A 27,036-nucleotide genomic window follows, 5' to 3' on the forward strand; every position below is an offset into this window, starting at 1 on the left:
GGCCAGAGGGGCCGATGGCGTGATATGGCAGCCTCGTCTCTGTCAGTCTGCCCCAGGGCAGCTGTGGCTACAACTGTAGCTTGCCTCCACCAGTGTGTGAGTGTGAGGGTGAATGAATAATGGCATTGTAAAGCGCTTTGGGTGCCTTGAAAAGCGCTATATGAAATCCAATCCATTATTACCTGTATGTCTTTGGACTGATGACACCCTCACATCAGCTGATTGTTGTTTTTAAAAGTTGACTTTAGAAGTCAAAATGACTCGGAAGCGTCTTTATACTATACATAAAAATACATTATTTTAATCAACTTGCTATCAGGGGTGTGGGGGTGTACTAGTAGCCGCACCTCTTGGCACGTCCCACTGTTTAGCCAACTTTCCACTACATGGCTTGGATGTGGCATCCTGCTCCTGTTACATTGCATGGAAAGCACAAAAATTATTTTGATGAGAGTTTGCGGTTAAAAGAACAGAAGCTGGGTAATCTTAAAACTTTGAGGTTTTCTGCAGGTGTATAAACTTTTCCTCAGCCTTAATGCAGTTCAGTACAATAATGTGAGGTTTTTAATGAGACGCAGACGACCAAAGATGAAAACCAAATGTCCCACAGAGGCTTCATATGTTACCATTTATTAAAGTGTAAAATTAAGCTTTTTCTTCCTGCATGCTTAACAGAATATATATTTTTTACTATCAGTTTAGTATTTTTTTGTTCGTTTGTTTTTCTGTTAGTTACAGATGGGTACAAATTAGAAAAAAAACCCAAAACACTAAGTTACTTTGGCCACTGTGTGGCGCCAAAAGAGCTCCGATGCATGTTGGTTTTGCTTCAGAACTCTGCAGGAGGGATGGAACAGTTCTTCTAAATGCCAGTCATCATTTTGGTCTTTTAATATGCGTTGATACAAAATTTCACAATTTCTGGTATTCATCTCATCAAACCATTGTGTCTTCTGCATGGGAGCCTTTTCAGTTTCATCAGGATGGAAATGTTTATTCAATCAGAATAACTTTGTACTGATTTGCAGTGAAGCTTTCCTCTAAAGGGACAAACAGACCCGGAGCAGAGATCTCGAGGATCTTTACAGTTTAAAGCTCAATAAGAATGAATCAGGGGATTTCTGTGTATAAAGCTATCCACAGCCCGTTATGTGTGCACACGCTGCATCATTTCATATTAACTGTTTTATTGTTTTACTTTCACGTACATTCTAAGAAATACAATTTTATCAAAGTATTTCTGCGTAGGATGAAATTAAAGATGTTAAACATTTCACCTTCATAGTTTGGTCCCATTAAAGAGAAATTATACAGCATTTTTTTTGGCAACGAGCTAAAATGAGAAACAACAAAAGACAAAACAAAACTGAGCTTATCTGGGAAATATGAGAGAGCCAGATGGGCAATATTGCCTTAAACAGTTGCACCAAGTGTTGAAATTCAGCTTGGAATAACATTTACATCTTTAAGCAACTTTGGGTAGAAGAGGTTAGTCGTCAAACATGAACCCCACCTGCTGTCTGATGTTTGTGGAAACCCTCACCTTGCTACGGAGGTACGGAGAGAAACCTGATTGTGTAACAAAACTTCCTGAGTAGAAACAATACAAGGCTCCAGGACTGACGGCGCGCAGCGAGGAGCGACATCTGAGGCACTTTCAGAGACCGATTGTTACTCTGAGACAATTAAAACAAACATTAAGGACTGTGGGTGTGCTCATGTGTTTCTTTGTTGGCGTTTGTGTTCACACAGGCATTGTTGGTTTTGTGCAACGCTTTGCAGGACAGAAGTCTGTCAGTCTTTGGTCACTGCTGAGGAGAGCAGCTTTGGCACTTTGTAGTAGTGAGTGTGGTGATATGCAGGGTGCAGCGTCCAGGCTCTAGACTCTGTTACTCTTTCACCTCCAGTTTTTCTCAAACACACCGTAGTTAAGTCACAGGATCGATAAACCCTCTGGCTGGTGGTGGCCGGTCCCTCCGCCGACCTCTGTCTTGTGCTCAGAGGTGGAGAAGCTCTGCATCGCCCCGCCTTTGGAGAGCACCATCAGGGTGTCCCCCGACATACCCCCGAACTCAAAGGCAAAAGTCCCGTAGAAGAACATGATGATCGAGCAGTAGATCCACTCAAAGATGGCAGAGGCGTGCTGCAGGGCGAAGCTCTCCTGGCAGAAAAAAACCCCACCTGGTGATCAGAGGGTTAAGGCGAGCAACGGCTGCACAGTGGTTCAGTTTGACATTGTCTTTATTGCTCACGTACTGAGACGTACTGAACATTGGTCGCTACTTTGAATTCGGTCCTGTACTGTTAATATTAAGATGGTCACCATCACATTGACCTGTGGTCAAACCTGACCCTCTAACACAAAGGCCCACCTTAAAAAAAGTGATGGTTTACCTTTACCATTAACAGCCAGTAAAAGGTTTCCTGTGTCTGAATGCAAGCCTCACATAGACTCCAATGGATACCATCCATAGCATGATGGTCCGCCTTTTAAAGGTGCATTGCAGATGTTTTATCCCTAAATGTTCCCTTACAGACTTGAAGGGAATAAACTCATCAGCCACATAATCTTCATGACCAAAAAGTCCAAGTGAGCATTTGGTTTCAGTCATGTTTGTAAGACTGTCCAGCAGGGGGCAATCCAACATACCATACTTTACTCTATAAATATGCTGGATTTTAAACATTATAAAGAGCGACAGTCATGTGTGCAGACAACCAAGAAATTAGTTTTATACTAATGTGCTGATTTATTGCAAAAAGCTGAGTTTCTCTGGATTTATGCACAAACAAAGCCAGTTATTGTGAAGCAAAATGACCCTATTCTCTCTAATATATCCCTGCAACCCATTTATGCCATCTTAAGGGTTTGATTAGCTACAAATGCACCTTTTAGTAAATTTTGGGGAACAAACTGTCTTAAGTATAATGTATCATAAAGTAACTACTAAAGTGCTACCACACTTACAATTATGTCATTACTTATGTTAAAAAAGGTTTTAAGTTCTCTTCTTAATGCAAAGTCATGTAATCAGTACTGTAACTGTAAGTCACTTTCATTACTTTTAAGAAACGTAACAAATAATGTGTAATAATACATTACCTTTTTTGGCTCATTTAATCATCATGAAAGAGAAAGAAAAACTATAGTTATTAAATCTTATATTGACCCATCCATTCACCCTGAGCTCCTCGTTCCTGTCTCTGTGGCTCCATAAATCTACAACTTACTCTGCCATACCTCCTACAGTCACTAGAGGGTGCCATGTCTTGAAAAAAATCTTTCTCATCCAGCTCTGACACAACCCTGCAGGGCATCTATGCCACTAACTGTGGTTGTAAACAATCAAATAAATAAATGCAAGCAACGTATGTGTTAGGGAAGTGTTTCACTAAAAATGTACTGTAGTGCTGGAAGAAACACAGATAAGCTTCAAGGATACTGAGCACCAGGGCGATGAGGGCCAGCAGGGCCATCCCCACACGTATGTGACCTATCCAGTATTCCTCCTGGGTCTTGGCCAGTCTGTAGGTCAGAGCCGACTGAAGGCACACAAACAGCATGCTGGAGGGGAAGGCGACCCCAGCTCCCACATAGTGAAGGACTTTAGCAAAATCCACCTGAAAAAAACAAAACAAAAACCAGGCAGATAAACAAAAACTGTTACGATCTCAAAAACGGCACAGATGAGAAAGACCGACTATGTAAAGTGCTGAGTGTAGTTTGATAAAATACAGTATAGACAACATCAACAAAACTGATTAAGACTCTAATCAACTGCAACAAAAATGCACTGATGCTTTTAAACAAGCAGTTTTACAAAAGTTTCAATATTTTAAACACAACTAAAATCCTCCTTTTTTGTGTTTAGGACAAAATAAATTCATGTTATATTACCAACTGCCTTTCGTAATGCTCAACATTATCATATAGCAGTCACTGTTTGACTGATGTGAGCTCAGCAGCAGGCTATATTTGATTTTCTGCACTGAAAATCGTGTAAACCGGAGGATGAACACTGCCACCCTGTTGGCTGGGTGAGGTTTAAATTTGTTGTGTAAACCAAAATATCTTAACGACTCTGGGAAATTTGTGTTACATTAACAAATGTAACATAAATCAATTACTGGATGTATTTCTCTCAAATATGCCTTCAGACCTTAGTACAAATCTGGAAATGGAAGTTTAAATACGTTCTTTTCTCAGCAGAATATCATTTACACCTCATGGTCTTCTTGTGGGGACATCAGGACAAAACAAAGCTGATAGAAATACAAACAGAGGTCATTGTGACCCAGAACTGTTACCAAATCATCTGTCACAGGAAGCTGTAATGATACTAATTTACAAAGGAAGCTGGATCATCATCATTATCATCTCTGGCACTGGAGGAGACGAGACGGTGTCAGCTCGAACTCGACACATAACGAGCGGGAAGATTACCCGTTACTGCCATGAGCTCATCTAGTTTCAGCACCACAGACGGAGGAAGTTCATTTTTAGTATTTTCTCCTGCACGTTTTCAAATACAGCAGCTGATTTTATGACAACACATCTCCTGAGCCTGGACTTGTGGTTTATTATGGAGAAAAAGCAGCTGTTTAAGCCGTCTGACCACAGGGAAGAGACCCAGAGAACAAGCAAATACTCATTCAGCTTGAGTTATAACTGTGTTTACACCAAGCATCTGAAAGGTCTTTGTTTATGAGCTGCTTTTATGTGGGTCGTATCCTCTCATATTAACCTCAGCATTAATTATAAAACTGATTCAAAGAGAAGGGCGAGCAGGAAGATAGATGAATCTTCACGTGCGAAAGGAGGAAGAGGAGTCAAATGCAGGACAGTTGACAGGTTAGCAGTTGAGGCTGTGCAAAATCCTAAAAACAAGCCATGTTCATACACCAAAGGGCAGTCAGGGAGGCCAAACAATCCAGACAACAGGTCACACAGAAGGAAATAACTACAAACACAAGGAAAAATACTGAGAACACGAGGAATTGTGAGGCAGGAGGTTTATGTCCTGAGGACGCTTGTTGGAAACAGACAATTACCAAGCAGGGATCACGAAGAAAGACAAGAAGTAAAACTGACAACAGCATAAAGAGAACAGTCCAAAAAAGGACCGCCTACCTGCTTTCCTAACCGCTTTTCCTCGACCTCGACAAAAAACATCACGAGGCGAAGGAAAGGAGTGAAGGAGACATGATGAGCACTGTGCACAGGGATTATTGTCTGCCACACAGAAACTACAATGCCCAGAACATGGACTACAAAATGTGTTTAACACAGCTTTATCTTTATTTTGTGAATTATGGTGCGTTATTATTGCCACGGTTTTTTGCACTACTGTATCGGCCTGCAGGGTCCTCGGGTTTCTCAGTCACATCCACACTTTGCTCAGGTCATCTGCTCAGCTTCATGCTGCAGAAGCAAGTCTCTGCAAACATTACAATGGTGTTTCCTACGTCCATCTTTGTTCAGTGTCTATGTGTGTTTTGCATGTAAATAAAAACAACCGGGTGTAATTAGAAGAAGAAAAAAAGAGCCATTTAAACCTTATTGTTGGAGCAAACTTATTGGGGTTTTTCTGGTGATTGTGACCACCGGAATTAAGGTCATGTATCCCTCCTGATTAATAATAAAACAGGCTTCAAAGCTAAAATATCTCCCTGGAGGTCTTGAAATGATCTTGAAAATGTATATATGAATTACTGTGTCAGGCACTGTGGAATAAGACCTGGGACATGGGATGATAAAGGTTTAAAAATGCAGACATACCACCGATGAATGAGACCACAATAAGCTCTTTGTGGAAAGATGCATGATGCAGAACAATGCTGCAGAACTTTTCCTTTTCCACGCAGACTCTTGGCCGCATCGTTCGTGATTTCCTGAAACTCCAGTTCAGCATTCACCCTTCTTTCTCTGAGACATAAACAGACTGGATGAAGCTGTTTATCATTGTGTCAGAGCCATGCGTGCTTCTACAGTATATCAGCCCATATCACTCAAGACGTCTGCCATGTTTACACTGTGGGAAACACTGGGGTTCATTATATAAGACCGAGCATAGACGGAGAGGGAGGAGGGCGCCGCAGCCAATCGGCGAGCAGGGGAGGGTCGCCCTTAATCGATGTTGGGCGAATGGATGAAAAGAACTGAGGCTGCACTGTGCAGTGACTCTGAGATGTATTTGAGGGGGCCCACATGTGCAGAGACAGGGCAGGGGTAACCTGAGACCCCAGCCTCCCTGCATTACTGTGACCTCTGGCAGCGTGCACACGTGCCTGAATATTATCACTTCTATGTCAAAACAGCTCAGACGGCCGCCACATGCACATGCACAGTAAAAGCTGAAGTACTCTGATCTTTTAATCAGCCCACAGTTTGTCTACTTTATTCTTTCGGGATTTTATTTGTGCAAATGTTGCTGGATCTTTACTTTAATTTAGTCTCGAGATCAGTGCAGACATTGTGTTTACTTACAACCAGTACAAGATGACACACACTCACATTGCCCTGTGAGTTCATTATGCTAGCACTAGTTGTGCAGCTATAGTCCCAGATCAGCTGATCATCAAACCACAGCTCATCCAACTGGTGAATCTTTGGCCTGCTACATTAGCCTGCCCACAGCTGGTGTCTCTGCAAGCCACTTTGCAACCCTCCTCCACCTGATCCGTTCATGATGTGTCCGACTGCTTCACGTCCTACCTGAACTAACGATATGCTCAATTTTGTGCATCGTGTTAGCGCGTTTCAACAAAGATGATGTAGTTTTGTTTCCGCTGCAAAGTGGCCACTTAAATATGTAAAACTGTTATATGGTGGTTGTAAAAACCGTCAGTTCAATCCCCGTTTGTTACTTTTCATCCAGTTGTTTGGCTGGGAAAATATTTTAAAAACAAAGGGATGAATATGAGGTTAAAATCAGGCTACATCAGTGCAGTTTACATGTAGTGTAGTGGAGCATTTAGCAGCTAATTGGCCTGATATATATATATATATACATATATATATATATATATGTATATTTAAATCAGCAATCAGCAACACAGCAAGAATCAGCTGGTTCTTGTACAAAATGGACCAGAGCACACTGATCACATTAGAGCCTTAAAATTTGCAAACATGACTTAGGTTTTCTCTCCTAAAGTATCTGAATCAGCGATTACAGGTTTAAATTAAAGTTAATGTAATGCACCTGTGTTTGTCTGCAGGGACAATCATAAAATGTGGTATGAAGATTAGGAAAGGCAAAGAATGCAGAAATTATAAAAAAAATCATTCATGGAATTTGTGTCTTTGAAGTGCTGTGAAGTAATATTAAACAATCTTTAATATACCATACACACCTCACCTATAGTGCATATAAAATTGAGTGTATAGGATACATGTAGAGCTGTAAAATAAATGTATTGGATTAAAAAGTCCAACATGTCTCAGTGACATGTTCTGCAGTAAATCGCAAACGTTAAGTCCACGTAGCTGGAAATCAAGTGACACAGTTGACTGCATATATTTTTCTTTTGCCTCTTATACGTTTCTTTCCTCTGATCTGCAAACTAAAAACATTCATTATTATCGCGGTGACATTCAGACGCTGCACTGGTGCTGCATTCCTGGCAAAACCAAATCAGCACAGGTTTAACAGCAGATTTTGTGCAGGTCAGAACTTGAAGCACCAAGAAATACACAAGCTCGTGCTGTGAGCCTAATGTATGCGTGTATGTCCTGAGCATCAGCTGTAAAAATCTGCACGTTGGTGCATGTGTTGCAGCTCTTGTCTGCAATGAAACCATCTTCTATGAATCAGAAGAAAAGGTGAGCCAAAGATTTTTTTCTGAAAAATGAACGGGCGCTTTATCGTGAGAGCACGCCCTTACATTACACCATGCTCGAGTGTACCGAGGGCAGAAACACAGACCCACAACACGCAGCCAAAATGTTGTTTTTATGATCACAATACCACAGCGAGACAATTTCCAGACAAAACAAACAGAACATCAAAAGGAAATGTGCTTGGAAGCTCTACAAAGAGCTGCGAGTCTGCAGGAGCGATGATCATCAGAGGCTCCGCAACCGCAACGCAGCAGAAACCCCGTTTATGCCAATCCAACATTCACAGCGGTGCGAAAGGACATAATCCAGATCGTAACTTGATTTTTCGAAGGCTCGATTGAAATGGGAATGAGAGACAGAGTTGCAGTGCGTGCATGTAGCCACGTTTGCTGAACAATGGGCTGCACCGCAGGCTGAGGTGCACACCGGGTCATTGTGTAACTTCATGTCTTTGATGCTTGACGACGCTGTGTGAAGCTGGAGAAAGGCTTGGTAACAGGTTCATGAAAATAGTTATGAAAATTAATGTTGCTGTGGGAAAGAGGTGTCAAACATAAGGCCCAGGGGCCAGAATTGGCCCAGAAACTCCAATCCACTGGACAACATTCAAAAACGTGAAGGAATAGGAAAAGGACCGCAGCACGCCTCATTCACCTACTTATATATAGCGCCGATGTGATTTGGCGCTATATAAATAAAATTGAATTGAATTGAATTACTTATAATCATACGAGACCTTTTTTCTACATCCAAGTCCTTTCAATCTAACTTCCACACACAATTATTCTCTGATCAAACAGAAACTTCAGCTTCAGTCTCTTGTCCAAGATACTTGGATACCAGGGATCGAACCATCGGATGACCTGCTCTACGTCCTGAGGCACAGCCAGCCCAAAGGTGTAAGTTTTGCACTTTTAACTCTATTTTCAAGTTTTATAGCTTTACATTTCCTGATAAAGGCTTCACACATGAGTATCCATGCTACACAAAGGTAGGAAATAGATATAAGATTATAGATTAATAGATTAAAGAAACAATGAAATTAATAGAAAGTTCCTGTTTTTTTACTATCTACTAAGGATTTTCTGTTTGTTACAATGGATACACAGGGATGTACACATGGAAACCTTTTTCCTAATCCTGACTATGAAAACAAACCTTTTTAAGGACTTGTGAACCCAAAATGATTTATTTGAAGCCAGGAAATCTGCCCTGAGCTTCATAAAGAAGGTGACACAGCTGATAAATACAAACTACATCACAAAGATGTGATTGTGTCAGCTGCATGTTCTTGAAACACTAACTGTAAAAACAACGCGTGAATATCACACACACCTCCGAGTTTTTAACACTCGCTCCTGTTCGCTCTCCTCGCTGCCTCCTCTCCCCACTCTGGCCTTTCACAGCTGCCTTCAATCCACATTGGAGCCCGTGGATGTATAAACACACCATAATCCCACCACCCAGGTATTAGTCAGTCCTGGGGAATATGCATTGGAGCATCTACTGTAGGTTTTCTCTATTTACATGAGAGCCTTTAGTTGATACATGCCAGATCTTACACAGGAGCAACTGTTTAATAAAGTGATAATAAAGGGCAAAATTAATGAGATATGAGCTTTAACATCAACTTTATGAATGAAGAAATGAAAGAAAAGTCTCAGTCAACTTCTTCAGGTGCAACAAAAGGGGAGGAGTTAGATAAAAAATACACGCAGGTTAGGTCTTTTATCCTGGTAACTCTGTTTTTCTCACCTCAGGATAAAAAAAGCTGTCCTGGAAAGTGCGTTTGATTCCAAACAAATACGGTCCCTCAAATCATAGTTTGGTTTACAGTGGACTTAAATCAACAAAGTGGCGATCCTGAATGGCATCTCAAAGTCCGGACGCAGGTCAAAGTTGTTTCATTCAACAGACTGGCATGCAGGTATGAAAAAAAGGGAATGTGCTTCCCTCAGAGATTAGCTGCCCATTAGCTGAGTTTCTGTTCTGGCTGAGGGGAGGCAGGTCGGTCTGACCTTCTTCATGGTCATCTCTAAAATTACCTCCATGCTGTTTGTTACATTCAGGCCTTCTGCTTTCAACTGACACATAAATCATGAAGTCTTATCTCTGCTGTAAGGCCTGAACACGGCATCAAGCTCGTTCTACGTCCTACTTCACTGCAGTAAATGTGGAAAAGCACAAAATTACCCCGGTGTTAATACATTTTCTAAAAACAGCACGCGTTATGCTACACATGGGATACATGCTTCCACCTCAGTTTCAAAGAAAGCAGCTGCACAATAGCCGGAGGTGCCGTGAATCACACACAGTGAGATTTCTATCTCTGATTATGTAACTTACTTTTTGCAGCTTTTTGCAGCTTTTTGTATCTTTTACATATAAATATCACCCCTCAATTGATGTTGTTTAACGATTGCATAAGAATGATTTCGGGCCTCTCAGGCCCACTATCGCTGGTTTCTCTCCCCTGTAATGTCTGTAAAGTCAATCAAATTCCGGATGAAACTGGAACAAAGTTCATAAAATTTGAGTTACTTTAACAGTGAGGATAATGCTCATTAACCTCACTGCATTAGTCATTTAGGAATAATTGCAGGATCCTATGCACTGAACAGAGTCTGCCTAAAGCCACATGGGACTCTTTTACATGCATCTTTCCTAAAGAGAGGAGTTTGCACTGATAAAGTTTGAAGAAGAACAAAAAACTTCCACTATTATCACCCTTGATTTACATGAAGTGAATGATTATACAGGCAGGGCTGAGAGCTGCGGGCGAAGGTCAGCGTGAACACATATTTACTGTCACTGCTGCTCGTGTGCTGTGAGTCTGTGAAAAACTGGGCTGACAAACATTATCCAGACTTTTTTGATCTCATTGACTCTGACTGGATTAATTACCTGGAAGTTTCCCACCATGATGAGCCCCGCGGCGCAGAGCCACCCGGTGGAGAGGCCGGCAGTGTTGAGGATGCAGTTCTGGTGCTTCTCGATCACGTGAGCGTAGCGCAGCAGGCCGATCAGCATCACTGGAGGAGGCGATGGAAAAAGGAAATGACAAATTGGGAAGAAAGGACCGTTTTTGTTGGTCAAAAAGTTATGTAACCATATTTTTTTCTCTTCCAGGAACAAAGCCCACACTACAAACTCTACCTGAGGTGTTTATGATCGCTTCAGCTGGATGAGCTCCATCTCTAAACAGCAGAAAAATAACCTCAGGGCGACACAGAGTACTCTCTGAAACTGATTTGTTTGTCCATTCAATTCACCGCAGAGTCAGATTAACAGCACCAGCAGTTTTACAGTTCCCAACATCACTGGATTGTGGATTATAACAAACTACATGTCCTCAAGTACTTCACTGAAGTACTCTTTCAGTATAGATGCAGCTTATTTAACTATTTCCATGTTATGCTACTATCTGCAAAGTTACAGAGCAGGGTCACCCAGTGCTGAAGCGTATAGAGAAATCTGCAATGCTCTGCTGAATCAGTAAATGCAGAGCTCCAAACCTCCTCTGGCATTGACATCAGCACCACAGCTGTGCACCGGGAGCTTCATGGCATGGCTTGCCAGGGCCAAGTAGCTCCTGCAGGTGCAATGTGCAGGTGACTCAGTACTAGTATCCTTACAGTATGATTATAGATAAAGCTACTATCTCCACCTGCAACATTGAACTGATATAGCCAATTTAGAATCACCAGTTAATTTAACATGCATATCTTTGGGACTGTGGGAGGAAACTGGAGTACCCAGAGAAACGCCATGCAGGCACAGGAAGAACATGCAAACTACCAGGAAGGCAAATCAAATTTGATAGTGTGTGCCAACTCAGGTCCCTGCTTTAGCCACACCAGCATTTTTGCAACTATAAGACTTCGAGTCCCAAACTGCACAGAATAAACCTTTAGTCGTGCTCAAAGCTAAAGCTTGATGATTCTGCACATCCCTGTGTGAGAAGATTCCTGATGTCTGTTTATGAAACGTCTCCTTCAAAGCTTCACAGCAGTTTCACACGGCTCTCCCACCCTCCTGTCTGATGATCATGCCGTTCACATCTGGCACTCATCTCCCTGCAAACTGCAGAGAGCGACTGTTTTGATGTTCCCGTGGGTCGTCCAGCAGCGAGCACAGTGGTCAGTTTGTGGCGATCGAGTGCACGCCACGATAAGACTCCGTGTTTTGGGTTCTGGGTTAGGCGTGCGTTTCTTGGGCTGCTGCACAGCAAGGGTTTGACATTTACCATTCTTCTAACCTCACACTACACCTTTGAATTAAACAAACTCCCCCACCAATATAAACTGAGCATTGTGTATGAGAGGGGAATAAAAAAAGAAGGAAAGCTTTTGATGTGGGACAAATTTCCAGAGTGTGAGCTCGCTCATGCCTCCACAGTGGCTTTTAGGAAATGTATCCATCTACATTAAAAATGTGAATATTCTCTTGTTCCAGCATCTGCGAGGATGTGATGCCACACACGTAGATGAAAAGATATCTGGGTTCAATGACCTCATGTCTGATTAAATCTTTAATTCACGATCTAACACAGATAAGAGTCAACAGCACTGACTAACTGGATCGATAAACCCTAATTTTTGCAGACTTCACCAAAATCGTCCATAAAAAATGGTAATTACAGGAAAGAACTTGTTGTTCCTGTATTCCTGCAAAGAGAACAAGTATTTATCTATTATCCTTCAAGTTGAATTAAGATGTTGGCACTCCTTGACTTGGAAAGAGCACTGCTCAGCCCGGGGCCGGGACACCACGGACCAGGATCACAAAGTTACACACCAGGGCACAAATGTTTGGTGCGCTTCTGCCAATTTAAGAGAGATTTGGAGAGCTATGTATCGAGCATCTGTGGTCTAACGAACTAGAAAGTGACAAAAGCAAGAGGGCGAAAAACAAAGTGGTGACTCAGAGAAGTAAAGTTTTCTGTTACACTCTAAACATTATTTTTCTAAAGTCTTTGTCACTGTTACAGACTAATTTCTCTGATTTTCATGTCTTTTGCCACAATGAAAAAACACCGACATGAAGCCCTGAAAGACTTCTGTGCCCCATGGATGGAAAAACAGCGACTGTGTGTTAACAGCCAAGTTCTGAGATAAATCTGGTTCAGGGAAAAAGCCTGAGCTGGAAGGGGTTAACAGGTTTTTAAACTTGCCCAAATTCCAGCATTTTCTCAGAAAAGCGGCACGAACCTGGTGTTCACAGGGGAGAGGTCACCTTAAATAAAGGTCTGTGTATAGAGAGCAAATAGGCAGCTTCAGTCCAGGACACTCAGGTCAAAGGGTTGACAATATACTGCAAAATGTGTCTAAGTTCATGTTGGATCACAGGAAGCTCCCAACACCAGGAAACTGTGTCTGACTGAGGCTCCTACAGTCGCTCTCAAATCTGCATTCCTTTGATGCAAACTTCCATTTATGCATTTCCAAAAAGTTCATCAGGGTGAATTCCCTGAGTGTACATTATCAGAATCCTGGCAAACATTTTGAAAGCAAATATAGAAAAAGAGCCAATATACCCTCTGCACACCGGGCAATGAACCCTGAGCAAACCACAGAAAATCAATGTTTTTGGCACACAGAGTAGCTGCCCGTATGGTCAGAGGGTGAATGCTTGTGGGTCATTTTATTCAGAAAAAAGCAGTATCGATGGCCTAGATTGAAGTTTTCTCTCAGATTGAGCCCGGAGCTGGCCGTGGATTCTGGGGAACAGAAAGTTGGCCGGAGCTTCTCCAGCTGAAAAAACAAGTCCTGCTCAACCAAGATGTTGGGTAAATATATACAAGAGTAAAAAAAGAAAAAAATACTATGAAACTGTATCTGGCTGAATACTTGTAGACCAAAACCATCCTGGTTCTTACCCATAAAGGACCCGGTGCTGCATATGAGGCTGAAAAAGCAGCTTTCAGGTGGCAGAGTTCCACATTTACTACAATGGAAACACAGAGGAGAGGAGGGTGGTTAGTACGGGCTGTCCTGCAAGAGTGCAAGCTCAAAATATGACCCCCTGTGCTTGCTGTCATATACCCCCTTCTCCATATTTTACTTCTTTTTTTACTGTGCACGACTGGAAAACCCATATTTGTGTGCTTAGCTGCTCTGCGGTACTAAAAACCTGCCAGCATTTTTTCTATAAATATAGAGTCTTTGTGGGAGGTCAGAAAAAAGGACACATCTGTATCTCCAGCTCAAAAGCATCACAGACAAAACATTTTCCCATCATAGATTCACAATAAGCCGATTACTTTTTAAACAGGGTAAATCTTGTCAGCAACACTTATTCAGCACTCTGGAAGTTTTGTGGGGGGAAATAAGACTTGTGAAGCACTCAACAAAAGCCTTTCTTTCTGCTGAGGTGAGGAGGAGCCTCGCTCGGGCAAGTGCGGACTTATCTAAGATCACGATCTGCACTGCAGCTGCTCGCCAAATATCACTGCAGTTATCTGAAACCGGATTAGTTAAAGAAGCGGACGACATCACTTTTTGGAGCTACATGGAAGACTTGCAAACTCTGAAGCAACAGTTTCAGCTGCTGTTTGTAACGCTGCGTGGAAACAAAAACTGATTTTCAGCCCCATGAACACCTGCAGATCTCGTGGATTCCTGACAGTTAACAAGGATTTACAAGTTGAAGCAGGCAGGTTTTTAAACTCTGAACTCTGAACTTTTGTAGCTTGTTAGTCCTTAATTCATGGATGTCAGGTGCATTTTCACAGGGACCACAATGGCCCCTGTGAAAATTAGCTTACACTGAGGGCTAAATGTGCGAGTTTACTGACATGCTTTAATTTAATCCCCAATATAAAAACTACCTTGGATGTATTGGTTCATGTCCTATAAAAGCTTTTGTACCTGCACTTTAAAACAGTCATGCAGTAACATTTCCTCTGCCTTGATGATGAAACTTTGTTTTTCCAACTCTGACACTTTGATATTTGGCTTGCATAAATATATTCTGTGAGTTCAACGACTTTCTGAAGACTTTGTTTGGTGTCCATGTCTCCACATTTCTGCTGGTGTGTTTTAAAAATGACGACACAAAGAGTCTGAGACTGTCTTCTTATTTTTGCAGCTTTTCTTTTTTTGTTTCAATTAGTAGTTTTAGTAAAACAGAAAAAATTTGTTTCTTTTTTTAGAAAAAAGTACCAAAAATCAAGCAAGTGCTTGCTCCAACTGAACAAAAGCAGCCATCCCCGAAAATATAAGAATAACTTAAACCGCTGACCACAGCAGGGCGGTTTGCTGTGTCACATCATCTGACATCTGTGGTCAGATCATGTGTACAGCATAACTTTTTTGTGTTTCAGTGAAAATGTTATTACTGCAAAAGCAGAACTAGGACCCTCAGTCTGCTTCCTCGTTGTGGTTTAATGAAGGATAGGGCATGAATGACTGCAACGTGCAGCTGTTCTGTACTTTGAAGTTCTCAAATGTTACAAGAAACCAGGAGTTTAGCAGGTAAGCGCACAGCAGCAGCGGCTTAGCATGGAAATTAAAGTCCAGCTGTAACACCTGCAGAGGTGGGCTCACTGACCTGATGAGTGGTATGTTGTCCAGGGTGCAACACAGTACAGGTCCCCTCTGTAATGGAAGAGGCTCCACACAGGACTCATTGTAAACCCTAGAAAAACACACATGTGCATGCATTTATTTCAGTTATTCAACATTATTCAGTGTTTGGAACGATGGTTATCTCTCAGAGCGCCGAATTTCTTGCAGTTGCTCGAATTTCTTAAAGTAGGATGGGAGGCAGAGCCTTCAACTATCAGCTCCATCTCCTTTTTTTAAGATGATGCTTCAGACTTGGGACAGCACGGTCACTGGTGTTGGAGTTCGAATGCACCACCTGGCCGGGGTCTTTCTGCATGGATGCGTGAGTTCTCTCCAGGTTCCAGCTTCCTCCCACAGTCCAGAGACATGCAGTTAGTGCGGTTAGGTTTGCTAGTGATTCTACATTGGCCGACCGTCTGAATGTGATTGGTCATCTGTCTCTGTGTGTTGGTTCAGCAACGAGATGGGCTTGATCAGGTGACCCCTGAGTAATGCTGCTATGGGCCCACACTGCTGGGGGATTTCCCATGATGCACTACGCACTTCTTCTCCACTCTCATCTTTTTAGTCTCCATGTGTTTCCATTCCACTACTTTATGTCATTAACTTGTGTTTTTTGCCTGACGTTTGCTGTTTGTGGCCTGAATCTGCAGGATTTCTTCCTGTTAAAAGTGAGTTCTTCTTCTCCACTGTCGCCAAGTACTGCTTACATGGGATCATCGGATTGTAGGTTCTCTATTGCCAGGATTTATACATCGGGGAAACCAAACAACCTCTGGCGAAGTGGATGGCACAACACAGAAGAGCTACCTCGTCAGGCCAGGACTCTGCAGTCTATTTACACCTACAGGCCAGTGGACACTCTTTCAATGATGAGGATGTACACATCCTGGACAGGAGGGAACGCTGGTTTGAGCGCGGAGTCAAGGAGGCCATTTACGTGAAAAGGGAAAGACCATCTCTGAATCGAGGAGGGGGCCTAAGGGTACATCTTTCGCCATCTTACAATGCTGTGACTGCAGCCATCCCCCAACTCTCTGTGAATGGTACTCATGGCCATTGATCAGTGTTCTTTGATCAGTGGGTTTTGGTCAGTGATTGTTGATCAATGGTCATGAGAATTTGCATAATTAAGATTAAGGAACTGACCTCACAGCCCATTGTTCCTTCAGTGGGCTGGTTTCAGTCATTATGCAAATGTACTGTTTATAAGATTGGGGAAACCTGCAGTCAGCTGAGACTGAAGAAGTCACTTGGATGAGTGACGAAACGTTTCTCCCACAAAATGCTACGTCCAGATGAACAGATTCAACTTTTTGGAGAGGTAGGTTCTCTAACTTCCAGTAAAAAGGATGAGTAAAAATGTGATCTTAGTGTTTCACATGAGATCAGTGTTAATTCAGGGAAACTGAAGAGACCAAAAGTATTGAAACTCTGTTAATGGTTGAGCATCAGCTGCCACACATTTGGCATGATAGCGCTGTCACTGTACGCAAATGACGGTAGAAAATTAACCGAAAATGTTTTCAGGTGAAAGGTCTTTAAAGTAACACAGTTAATGCTCAGCTGCAGACCTTGTTTTGATTTTGGTTTCTATTCTCCATTCGTATGCAAATGACTCCCAAACCGATGTCTCATTTGGCTCAAATGCAACATAGCAAACTACATTCCTGCATTATAAATGTTAAAAACTTGGTTTGTAACATTTTATCTATAAATATATACCTGTATTAATAAAATACCTGTGTATACATGTAGACAGGTCCTAAATCTACATATATTTGCAGATGCAGCACTATGAAGGTATGTGGGCCAAAGATCCCAGTGGCCATACGTTGAGAAGCAGGGTACAGCCAAGACTGGTCAGGGTGTAACACCAGAGACAGACGACCATTCACACTGACATTCACACCTATGTGCAATTTAAAATCACCAGTTAACCTAACCCCACTATGTCTTTGGACTGTGGGAGGAAGCCAGAGTACCCGTGGAGAGCAAGCAAACCCCGAACACAGCTTGACAGAAACAACGTTGGATTTCTATTAAAAGTCTGTTTTATGTGTTTTTATTTGTTAAGGACACGCTCCTGTTTACAAGTAAACACAGAGAGTCAATCTTTAACCCTCATTATTTGATTTGGACTGATTTTGTTTTTTACAAACACTCAGAGAACTTATCAACTTCTAATCTGATATGATGAAAATGTTATCCAACACTCGCTGCTTCACTCATTCAGCAAATAAGGAAAATCATCGTTATCATCCCTGGAGTTTCAGTTTGTAAATATAAATCCAAGAAGAAAAAAATCTGTTGTTTTAATTAAATACTTCACTCTATTTATCTCTGAAGCTGCATTTCCACTCAAGGCACCCCGATATTTTCCACTGTGGTCTATATTAAAGGCCACTGAAGATCACACAAATTAGTCTTTCAACCAATGGAGAAATCTCAACTTTGTGACTTCTGGTTTAAATGGTGATGCTTTGCAAGTGGACTCATTAGTTAACATGTTTTTCTAAGTCAGATTGTTTTTAGCATCTTTAAGATTTCTTCCTGTTGAAAGCAAGTTTTTCTTTCTCACTGTTGCCAAGTGCTTGTTATTGTAGGGTCTTTACCTTGCAATATAAAGCACTGCTATGACTGTTATGATTTGTGATTTGGCGCTGCATAAACAAAAGTGAATTGAACTGCCTGCTTTAACCAAGCAGAGCTGAACATTTGAATGCTGTAATGTAGACATCTCTGGCTCTTTTTTTATCTAATCTACAGTCAAAATCTATCTTTGTGAAAGTGACCTCTGGTCACTGCACTGGAAAAAGTTTCCTTGTCTGTTTGGGAAAGTTTCTGATGTGGAAATGCAGCTGGTGTCTCTTTGGTGCTTTGAAGCAATATTGAACTGCTGACCAATACTATAGTCTTTAAAATGAACCCGATATGTGTGTGTTTATGTGTGTGTGTGTGAGTGCTGTACCAGTTGTTCACGGGGCAGACGTGCTGGTTGTAGAGGGCCATCGCGTATCTGTGAAGACAAAGAAGAAGAAAATCTTTGGTCAAAGATCTGAACAGACGGTTAAAGAGGCAGAGATAAAATGATGAAGATTCAATCATGCTGTCAGGATACGGTCTGGAGATAACACTGGCTTTACTCTCAAAACATGTCCAGAGCTCTGCTTCACTCGCTGTACTGCAGCATTTGAAAGTATTGTCACATCCAACCACACTAACGTCGGTCCAAGCTCTAATAATGTTTTCCACTAACAAAACACACATGAATCACCACACTGTTGTTTTCAGAGACAGAGACAGCTCATCTTCATCACACATGTGCGCCGAGCCTGACGACTGTTACACCACAGGGATGTTTAAAAAATGTCAGTTACACAATGACAACCTCCACACACACACACACACACACACACACACACACACACACACACACGCAGATTCATCAGACACATAAATGCACATTAGTACATTTTAGAAGCCCGTGTTCTCTTACTCCACCAATTTGGTGCAGACTCCCATCTGTCAAACCCAATGCTGGATTTCCATGAAATTCTGAACAGACACTAATTTCCTCCAGAGGATAAATGCTTCTTGTTTTCGGTGATCCTCCGACTTTCCGTCTGGCTGCACCAGGAGATCTTACATACAAAGGTTTGGCAACTATTAAATAGAGATTTTGCACAAGCTATCCAGACAGTTTTTGTTTTTTTAATACAAAACCTTCTGAGAAGTCCTTGAAAACAATTTGAAAGTGCTGTTTTTTCCAAATATAACTGGCAGTTGACTGAAACTTTAAGATGAAGCCAACACGGAGGTGCCAAAAACTGCAGTTCCTCTAATGGCCACTTGAGGCTGACTCCAAATCCCCATAGACTCCCCTGTTAAAATGCCCAACTTTACAGCATTAAAAAGTATTAAAATCTTTGAGTCCTTCTTCTTTTTTGGCCTCTTCTTTTTTCAGCCACCTTCATTAAACAGCTGTACAGAGTTGACCCTTTGAAGCCATAATTTCTACTTTTAGTCCTCTAATCTGAGTCGCTGAACTGGAGTCCTCTATCAAATTTGTGGTTTTGGTGCATTTTTCTAAGAATTAACTTCTACATAATATACTCTGCTTTGTGCTGCAGACCTCCCAGGAAGTCTGTGCTCTAATTTTGGTGAGTGAAAGTCTATTATTTTACCACAATCTCTCAAACTTGATGAGAATCCAGCTCCTTGTGAAGTAGACTGCAACAGAAATCCCTTCAGAGGTTTTACTCTTCGACTCGTTTCTACTTAGGTTTAGGATCAAAAGCCTGCAAAATGCATGACATTTCTAACATCTCTGGCGACACTTAAGCACAAACTCATGAATCTGCTAATGAAGTTGCATGATAACTTGCAGTGCTTCCACTTTTATCAAATTTATCCCCCCCCAAAAAATCACAGATCTTTGCCTGTGTGTCTCATGTTACAACTAGTCTACGCATCTGTTACTGTAACCTGGCTAACCTGATTCCGAGGGTGTCCACTCTCCTCTGCAAAGGCATACATGGATTAAGTCACACGTGCTTCTTGTGCAAAGTGTGTGGCATTTTGTTACCAAAACAAACCTACAGTGGACATATCTGTTCCCACCTGACATCAAATCTCCCATTTTCCACACCATAATGTTGGTGGTGCACTATCACTCAGGTTCAAATATGTCAGAAATGGCCCATTAGCCTCTTTCAAAACAACCATAAGAACATATTGCACCACAGATCAGATACACAGGACCCAAAAAAACAAGATGCCAACAGACATGTGACCGCTGGAGCGTCTTTATTGATCGCTGATAACGAGGGAATTCTCAGGTCAGAAGAATTGATTTGCCCTTTACAAAACAAACAGCGATAGTACGGAGGAGAGCTGCCATGGAGTGAGTGGCCTGACAGAGGCCGTCCACTCACATCCACTTCCCTCCCTCCCACGACTCATCTTTTTTAGTCTTGTTGCATTTACGCGTGACTTGAAAACTGCATGCCTGGTAAACTAAAGCGAGGAAGATCGCGGCGTGAATGAGCCGTTAAACTAGAGACTCGGATACACCGCCTCTCTCATCCCATCAAATACTTCAGTGTTCTCAAAGCTGTCAGTGCCGACAAATCACACAGAAGGTGACCTTTGGATTCGGTGCTGTGATCGAGTTCAGGCAATAACGTGATGGATTCTTACTGCCAACATGTGAAATACGAACACTTGTAAAGCACTCTTTGTTTGACCACTGTGTTTCAGTCTTTGGCAGGGACCCTGGTGAACGGCTACCACCCGAAACATGTGAGTCCACCAATAAAGTTTCTCAACATACAAGCGTTGCTGAAGCGTCAATCTTTTTGGTCTTCCCCGCTGCCTTGGAAGTGGGTAAAGTTTTACCAGCAATCATCTGTGAAAACCTAATCAAAGATTCTTTCAGTGTCTAAACCAAACCAGGTTTAGTGTAACATCATCAAACCTCCTGTAAGCATTGATCCACTGCTGTGTTAAATCTACACCGAAGATACGTCATACCTGCAAATCCCTTTGAAACCCGAAAGCATAATCTACCCCATAACCTGATGTGCTCCTCCCCGTAACCACGTCACATCAACACAGCCTGCGGCCGTGTCCACACTGATACGTTTTCATTTGAAAACGCATCTTTTTCTCTCTGTTTTGGCCTCTCGTCCACACTGAGACGGCGTTTTTGGTCAAGGAAAACAAAGCTTTTTGAAACGCTCTCCTAAGCAGATACATTTGAAAACGCTGTTTTCGTGTCACAGTGTGGACCGTGTAAACTGAGCCTTCGGAAACGATGACGCATTTTAGTTATGTGATGCAGTCATGTGACCAATTAAATTTTGACAGCTCTATTAAAGATTAATATCAGGTTGTACATGCTCCAGATAGCTTTTCTTCAAATTCTTTAACTCTCACTGGCTTTTGCAACTTTGCACTTTTGTGTTACTCGCAGCAACAACTCCACCTCATTGTCAGTCCATTTAAAAAACTCGGTGCTTTTCCTCACAATTTTGCTGCAACGTTTCAAAGAGCCGGAAATTAAATAAACGGCAGACAGAAATGAGGCAGGTCGAATCGTCTTACGTTTCACGCATACGCAGGACTGTAACGTAAGTGTTTTCGGCCGTTTCAATGTGGACGCACAACTCTGTGAAGACGACTGAAAACGATAGTGTGGACGCGGAGCGTTTTTAGACAAAAGTCTAAAGTTTTCAAATTTATCCGGATTGGTGTAGACGTAGCCTGCGACTATTGTGATCGGCCAGTTCATTGCCTCTACATCAGGACTCACACGTGTCAGTAAATTCATGGAGGTAGATTGCCAAAACTAGATATGAGGAAAAGTACAAAGAAGTGAAAAAAACTTGACGGACATTTTTGCCAAAAAAACAAAAAGTAAAACTGACCACAAACTGACCCATGAGGGAAAAAACTCACAAGATACTTAACACACAATGCATCAGTCCAAGCGTGAATGCTGGCAATGGCCACGTGCATGGATTCACTGCAGAAGTCAAAATACGAGGATAAACTGCCTGCTGCTCCACCACCACCCTGCCCACCTCCTAATAAACTTGCAGCATGCGACAGTCCATCTCTAGCTGATGTTTTGAGAGAGCAAGGTGCTCAGTTGTGACCTATTACTGATTTTAATACAAAGAACGAGTTAAAGAATAAACCAAAAATATTTCATTTTGGAAAAAACAAAAAAGAAAAGTCATTTCTCCCTTCAGATGTGATACATTTCAGCTTGATATAAATAATTTACTTAGCTTTGGTTAAAGTGTAAAACTCAAACTCCTCATGTTTTCCCGCAAAAAGCCTCACACAGCTGGCCGGAGCTGTGGAGCTGACAAAGCATTCAAAGGCAGAAACAGACAGGTGTCGACGTGCCTGAAAAAACAGCAGGCCTGACAGGAGGAGGGGGATTACAGATTCAAGCTTTAGAGGCCCGCGTGAAGAACTCTCGCACTCGTTTAACAAAGGCGTAAAAGACTCACAGAGGACACTGTGAATCCTCTCACACTTTGAGAGGAAAAGATGGGAAATCAGCTGTTTCCCAGCATCCCAGTCTATAGAAAGTGCAAGAAGGCGTTATCCAGAGGTTATCCAGCCTGGGACCACAGATGTTGGATAGCTTTTTTCTCGAGAGATCATTATCAGGAGCAATAACTGATCTGTGCCTTGATAGACTTACACAATCGTACACTGACTTTTATAGGTAAATTATTATTGACTGACCTTTTCATGCACAGAAATGAGCCTCCAACTAACCATTATGTTTCATTAAAAGGTTACACCAAGAATCCAGTATTAGAAAAGTATTCTGGTCTCAGGGATTTGTGAGAGGTGATCAAATGAAAGAGTTCCTTTTTTAATGTTTTTATTTGCTTTTTTGCTGGGAGCTCTGTTACTCGATGAGGTTTTATCAGTTTTATCCTGCTTTGAGGATCAAAACAGGACAGTGCATATCAAAATCCTGACTTTAAGTAATTTGATTACACGTACATTTTCCCTAAACAATTCTTAGTAAAGTACAGTGAAAAAATGTTAAATTCCATGGACTCTGGTCAATGATGATCTCAGATAACTGCAAAATTGTGAGATTTGTTTTTAGAGGGGGACTTTTTGTAGTTTTGTTTAAAGAGAGATGAAATCTTAGATTTTACTTAGATTTTTTTTTTTAACTTAAAAAAACAGGTTAACTTTCATCACCTTCTAGAAAGTTAAAATGTATATTTAGTGCTAAAAATACGGATAAAATCCTAGAATTTGACTCACAAAACTGAAGCACAGACTTCTTGGATGGTCAGTGACAATTAACCGCACAGAAACACAAAATTTATCAGATAATTATTAAAAATGCTCCAAAAGCGACAGCAACACCAACTCAGGCAAGAGGTGAAGCCTAGCAGGCCTAGTGGCTACATGTCGACATCCACCTATCGCCCAGCAGCCGTACCCTTAACAATGTCAAACTTTAAGCCTTAAAGCGTTTACATGGGTGAGCTATTAAGAAATATCCAAGCGTCTTACAACTGTCATTAGCAGGACAGAAAAAACAGTTTTTCAGAGCAGGCTGCAAACATGCTCGTCATTTTAACATGAGAGCCTATTGGGATAGGCTCATCTTTGATGGCTGCCTCTGGTGGCTATCAGAGGAACTGCAGGTTCTTGGGTCTCTTTTCAGGAATTCTTACATGAATACAGTTAGAAGCATTAACTCCAGCCAGGGAGGATTTTTAAAACAACTCTTCGCCTGCAAAGTCCTGAAACGAAGACTAAGCGTTTTTTCTGGCTTCCAAAAAAGGAAAACATTTCACATGCGTGAACTTTGCACCATCAGTCGAGATCGTGGTGACCGCAGCAGGGATAACAGATAACATGTGTGACCACACTCGTGCGCACACAGCTTGACTCGTGAGTTGTCTTTTAGGGGAAGAAAGATCACCTTCATCACTACACACTTATTGATTCCAAGGCTCGTATTTAAAGAGGAAGCAGCTGAATGTATTTACCCTAACGAGTCCTAATCTTATCCAAAAGAAGTAAATGTTTACGGGAGTGTTTCGAGAGCTGAACTTTAAATACATATTTAAACTTTGAGTGTACAAACAGACACGGGAACCTCCTGCAGATGCTGATGCACGGCGTGTTTACTCGGAAGTACTCACACCACCCATATTCCTGTGATGATGAAGACAGGCAGGCTGACGGGAAGGATCATCCACAGCGACATGACGGGCGCCAGGCGATCTCCGCCGCAAACGACACCAATGGACACCGGCTTCGTTACAGACCTGAAGGAGCACAGACACAATCAGTCAGGGAAAACAAATGTACAAATATTACAATCACAAATCCTGAAATCAGGATTCCTGATTGGTAATTAGCTCTTTAATCCATCTATAAAACTCCCTCCTGTTCCAGCTCCTATACTGAACTTTCCTCTATACTTCCTTATGCCGCATCACTTTATTGTCTGCCAATATTTTTGGTCCCTTTTTTCCACATTTAGTTTACTTTACTGAATTTGAGTAATTTTAAACTACAGAGCCTGAACTGCTTTATATTCAGTTTCAATAGAATCAAGCCTTTAGAGCTCTTTGCCATATTACGTGCATCTCTTTACATGATGATTTATTGTCTTTCATTTAGATTTTTACTCACTGGGTTCATTTCTTTCTTGGTTTGTGTGCAGTAAAACGCATTTTGTGTTGCCATACTGCATTTTAATTTCTCAAGCGATTCTTTTTTTACTAAAGCTGCTGCGTTTGCTGTTTGCTGTAAGATTGGAGTTTCGCAGTTTTTAGAGTATATCTTATGTTAAAAGTGAGGGTTTGTGGCTTTTCTCTACTTTATGTCTCGTAAGCTGAACGTCTTTTGCACTTTGGCATGTCGGTTGAACAAAACAAGACATCTGTGAGAGATGTGCAGTCCCCTTGCAGTGGTGTAAGTAGGAGAATATTACATCTTGAACAACGTGTTTTGTGTCTGTTCTGCAGGTCTGATGTAGCCTGCGGCCTGCAGCAGAGATGAGGAGCTGTCAAACTTGTACCTTCATCACTTTCTCCACAAATACATCAGCGCTTTCCCACAGCAGAGTGAAACAAACAGTAGCCTGTGAAAACGACGGGCCAATGCTCCCAGACCTGCAGTCCTGCTTTTGTCTGTATGGCTGTTTTTCTAAATAAAGATATAAAACTATAGAGCAGCTCTCAGTGCACACACCAAACTGAAACCTTCTCATCAGGACACCGATTTAAACAAGATGAATGTTTTTTATTTACATCCCCAAAATCGCAGATTTCCCAGCATGTTTTGGCAGAGGTATCACAGTTTCTGTCCTTGGACATGTTATCGTCCTGTCACAGATTAAGCACAGTAAGTTTGAACTTTATGGAGTTCAGTGAACTACTGTCAGTCATTCATAAAAAACATGCATATTTAGGGCTCAGGACATAACTTGAGTATTACTATTTTTGCGACTTGTTAAACAAACAATTCCTATAAAGTTGGGCCATATTTTACTCACAACAGAACAAAGAAAAAACATAAAATTGTTGAAATGAAATTTACTTTTTCATGAAAAATTTTAGCTCAATTTGAATTTGATGGCAGCAACATTTGGGACATCTACAGCGCATAATGTCACCGACTGATTCCAAGAATCTGGAGGAATCTCTGTGCGCAGGGGACAAGGCTAAAAATCAATAGTGGCTGGCCGTGATCTTCAGCTCTCAGGCGGCACTGCGTCACAACCAGACCTGATTCTGTCATGGAAATCACTGGATGGGTTCAGGAACACTTCCAGAAATCTGTCTGTGAACTCAGCTCACTGTGCCGTACACAAACGCAGGTTAAAGCTCGATCGTGCGTAGAAGAGCAAACATGGTCGAGCAACATCACCGAAGCTCATTTAAAAAGACCTGAGGAAAAGTGGAAAGATGTTCCGTGATCATGCAAGTCGAAATCCTCCAGACCAAAGAGGAGGACCCTCAGCTCTGAGGACAACATTCCCACGAGCCCAGCAGCTGCTCCAGATGTTTATGAGCTGTTGTTAAAGGAAGAGAGGATGCTGCACAGTGGTAAACATGTTGCTGGCATCACTTTCAGGTTTACCTTATTGTTTTTTGAGATTTACAAATCATCGCTTGTTTTTAATTTTACACTTAACAGAGTCCAAAAAGTAAGTTTTACACTTTATCCTCAGATATAACAGGTGTCGGCTTATTTCCACTTGTTTTAAGGGGGAAAATACAGATTTTCACAAACAAAGTATGCGATTATCTTATTAAATCCTACATTAAACATGAAATATTCTTTATTTTATCTGCCTGTAAAAGGTCAGCTTTACCGTTTTTGAGCTCATTTATCTGACGTGATAAAATTTCATGTATATAACTTGACTTGAAAACACAAGCTGGGCCAGATTTTGACATTTTGAAATTCATTTTTAGTTTTTTCGTCTTTTTTATTTTATACGTGTTTTGTTAAAAAAAAAATCACACAGCAACAGCAACACGTGCGTTATTTTTTAACACAGCCTTTCTAAGACTGTAATAAGGAATGCTTCAAATAAATAGCCTGCATGTTTTGTGTTATATTAGAGTAAAATGTCTGGGAAACATCATAAAATCGTAAAATTGTTGAGGTTACAGGTAACCACGTGCAATAAAAAGTGACTAACATTAAGTTTTAAGTTATTATAAAATCTTTAATTATTGCCACAGTTTAGTCTGTAATTTCAGATTATTCGTGTTCCTGCTGCGTGACCTCATTAACCCCCCTGAGCTTGAACAGCTGGACTTCATGCTTTAGATGCATGACAACCTGAGATGCACAGCTTCAGTCCTCGGATCCTACCTCTGCCGCTCAGCGAGAGCTCCTCAGTCTCCGCGTCTCCTCCCAGCTCCTCCAGACTCGGGAAAAAGTTGCTGAAAAGTGAGGCCGAGCTGGTGTTTCTGATGTTTCATCGTCCAAACGTGGTTGCAGGAGTATCACTTCATCGGGATCGGGAGGGGAGACGGATGAGGTGGCGTCGGTGCGATCCTGCTCCCGAGGCAGCCCGGTGAGCTGTGGTGGGAGGTGAAGAAACCA

The 27,036-nt window shown here is 41.7% G+C and overlaps 1 protein-coding gene across 1 annotated transcript; it reads right to left on the reverse strand.

Annotated features, from left to right (window-relative positions):
* Positions 1–927: 927 nt before the first annotated feature.
* On the reverse strand, positions 928–27,036 carry LOC100697346 (transmembrane protein 150A). Its single transcript, XM_003448711.5, has 8 exons — positions 26,803–27,036; positions 24,111–24,236; positions 18,383–18,430; positions 15,395–15,481; positions 13,722–13,789; positions 10,748–10,875; positions 3,444–3,621; positions 928–2,181 (listed from the first exon to the last, which is right to left on the reverse strand). Exons 2-8 carry the CDS (start codon positions 24,173–24,175, stop codon positions 1,934–1,936), a joined length of 822 nt encoding a protein of 273 aa, XP_003448759.1. The 5' UTR covers positions 24,176–24,236; positions 26,803–27,036; the 3' UTR covers positions 928–1,933.

This window comes from Oreochromis niloticus, linkage group LG8 (assembly GCF_001858045.2).
Source record: "Oreochromis niloticus isolate F11D_XX linkage group LG8, O_niloticus_UMD_NMBU, whole genome shotgun sequence".
NCBI classification, from domain to species: domain Eukaryota; kingdom Metazoa; phylum Chordata; class Actinopteri; order Cichliformes; family Cichlidae; genus Oreochromis; species Oreochromis niloticus.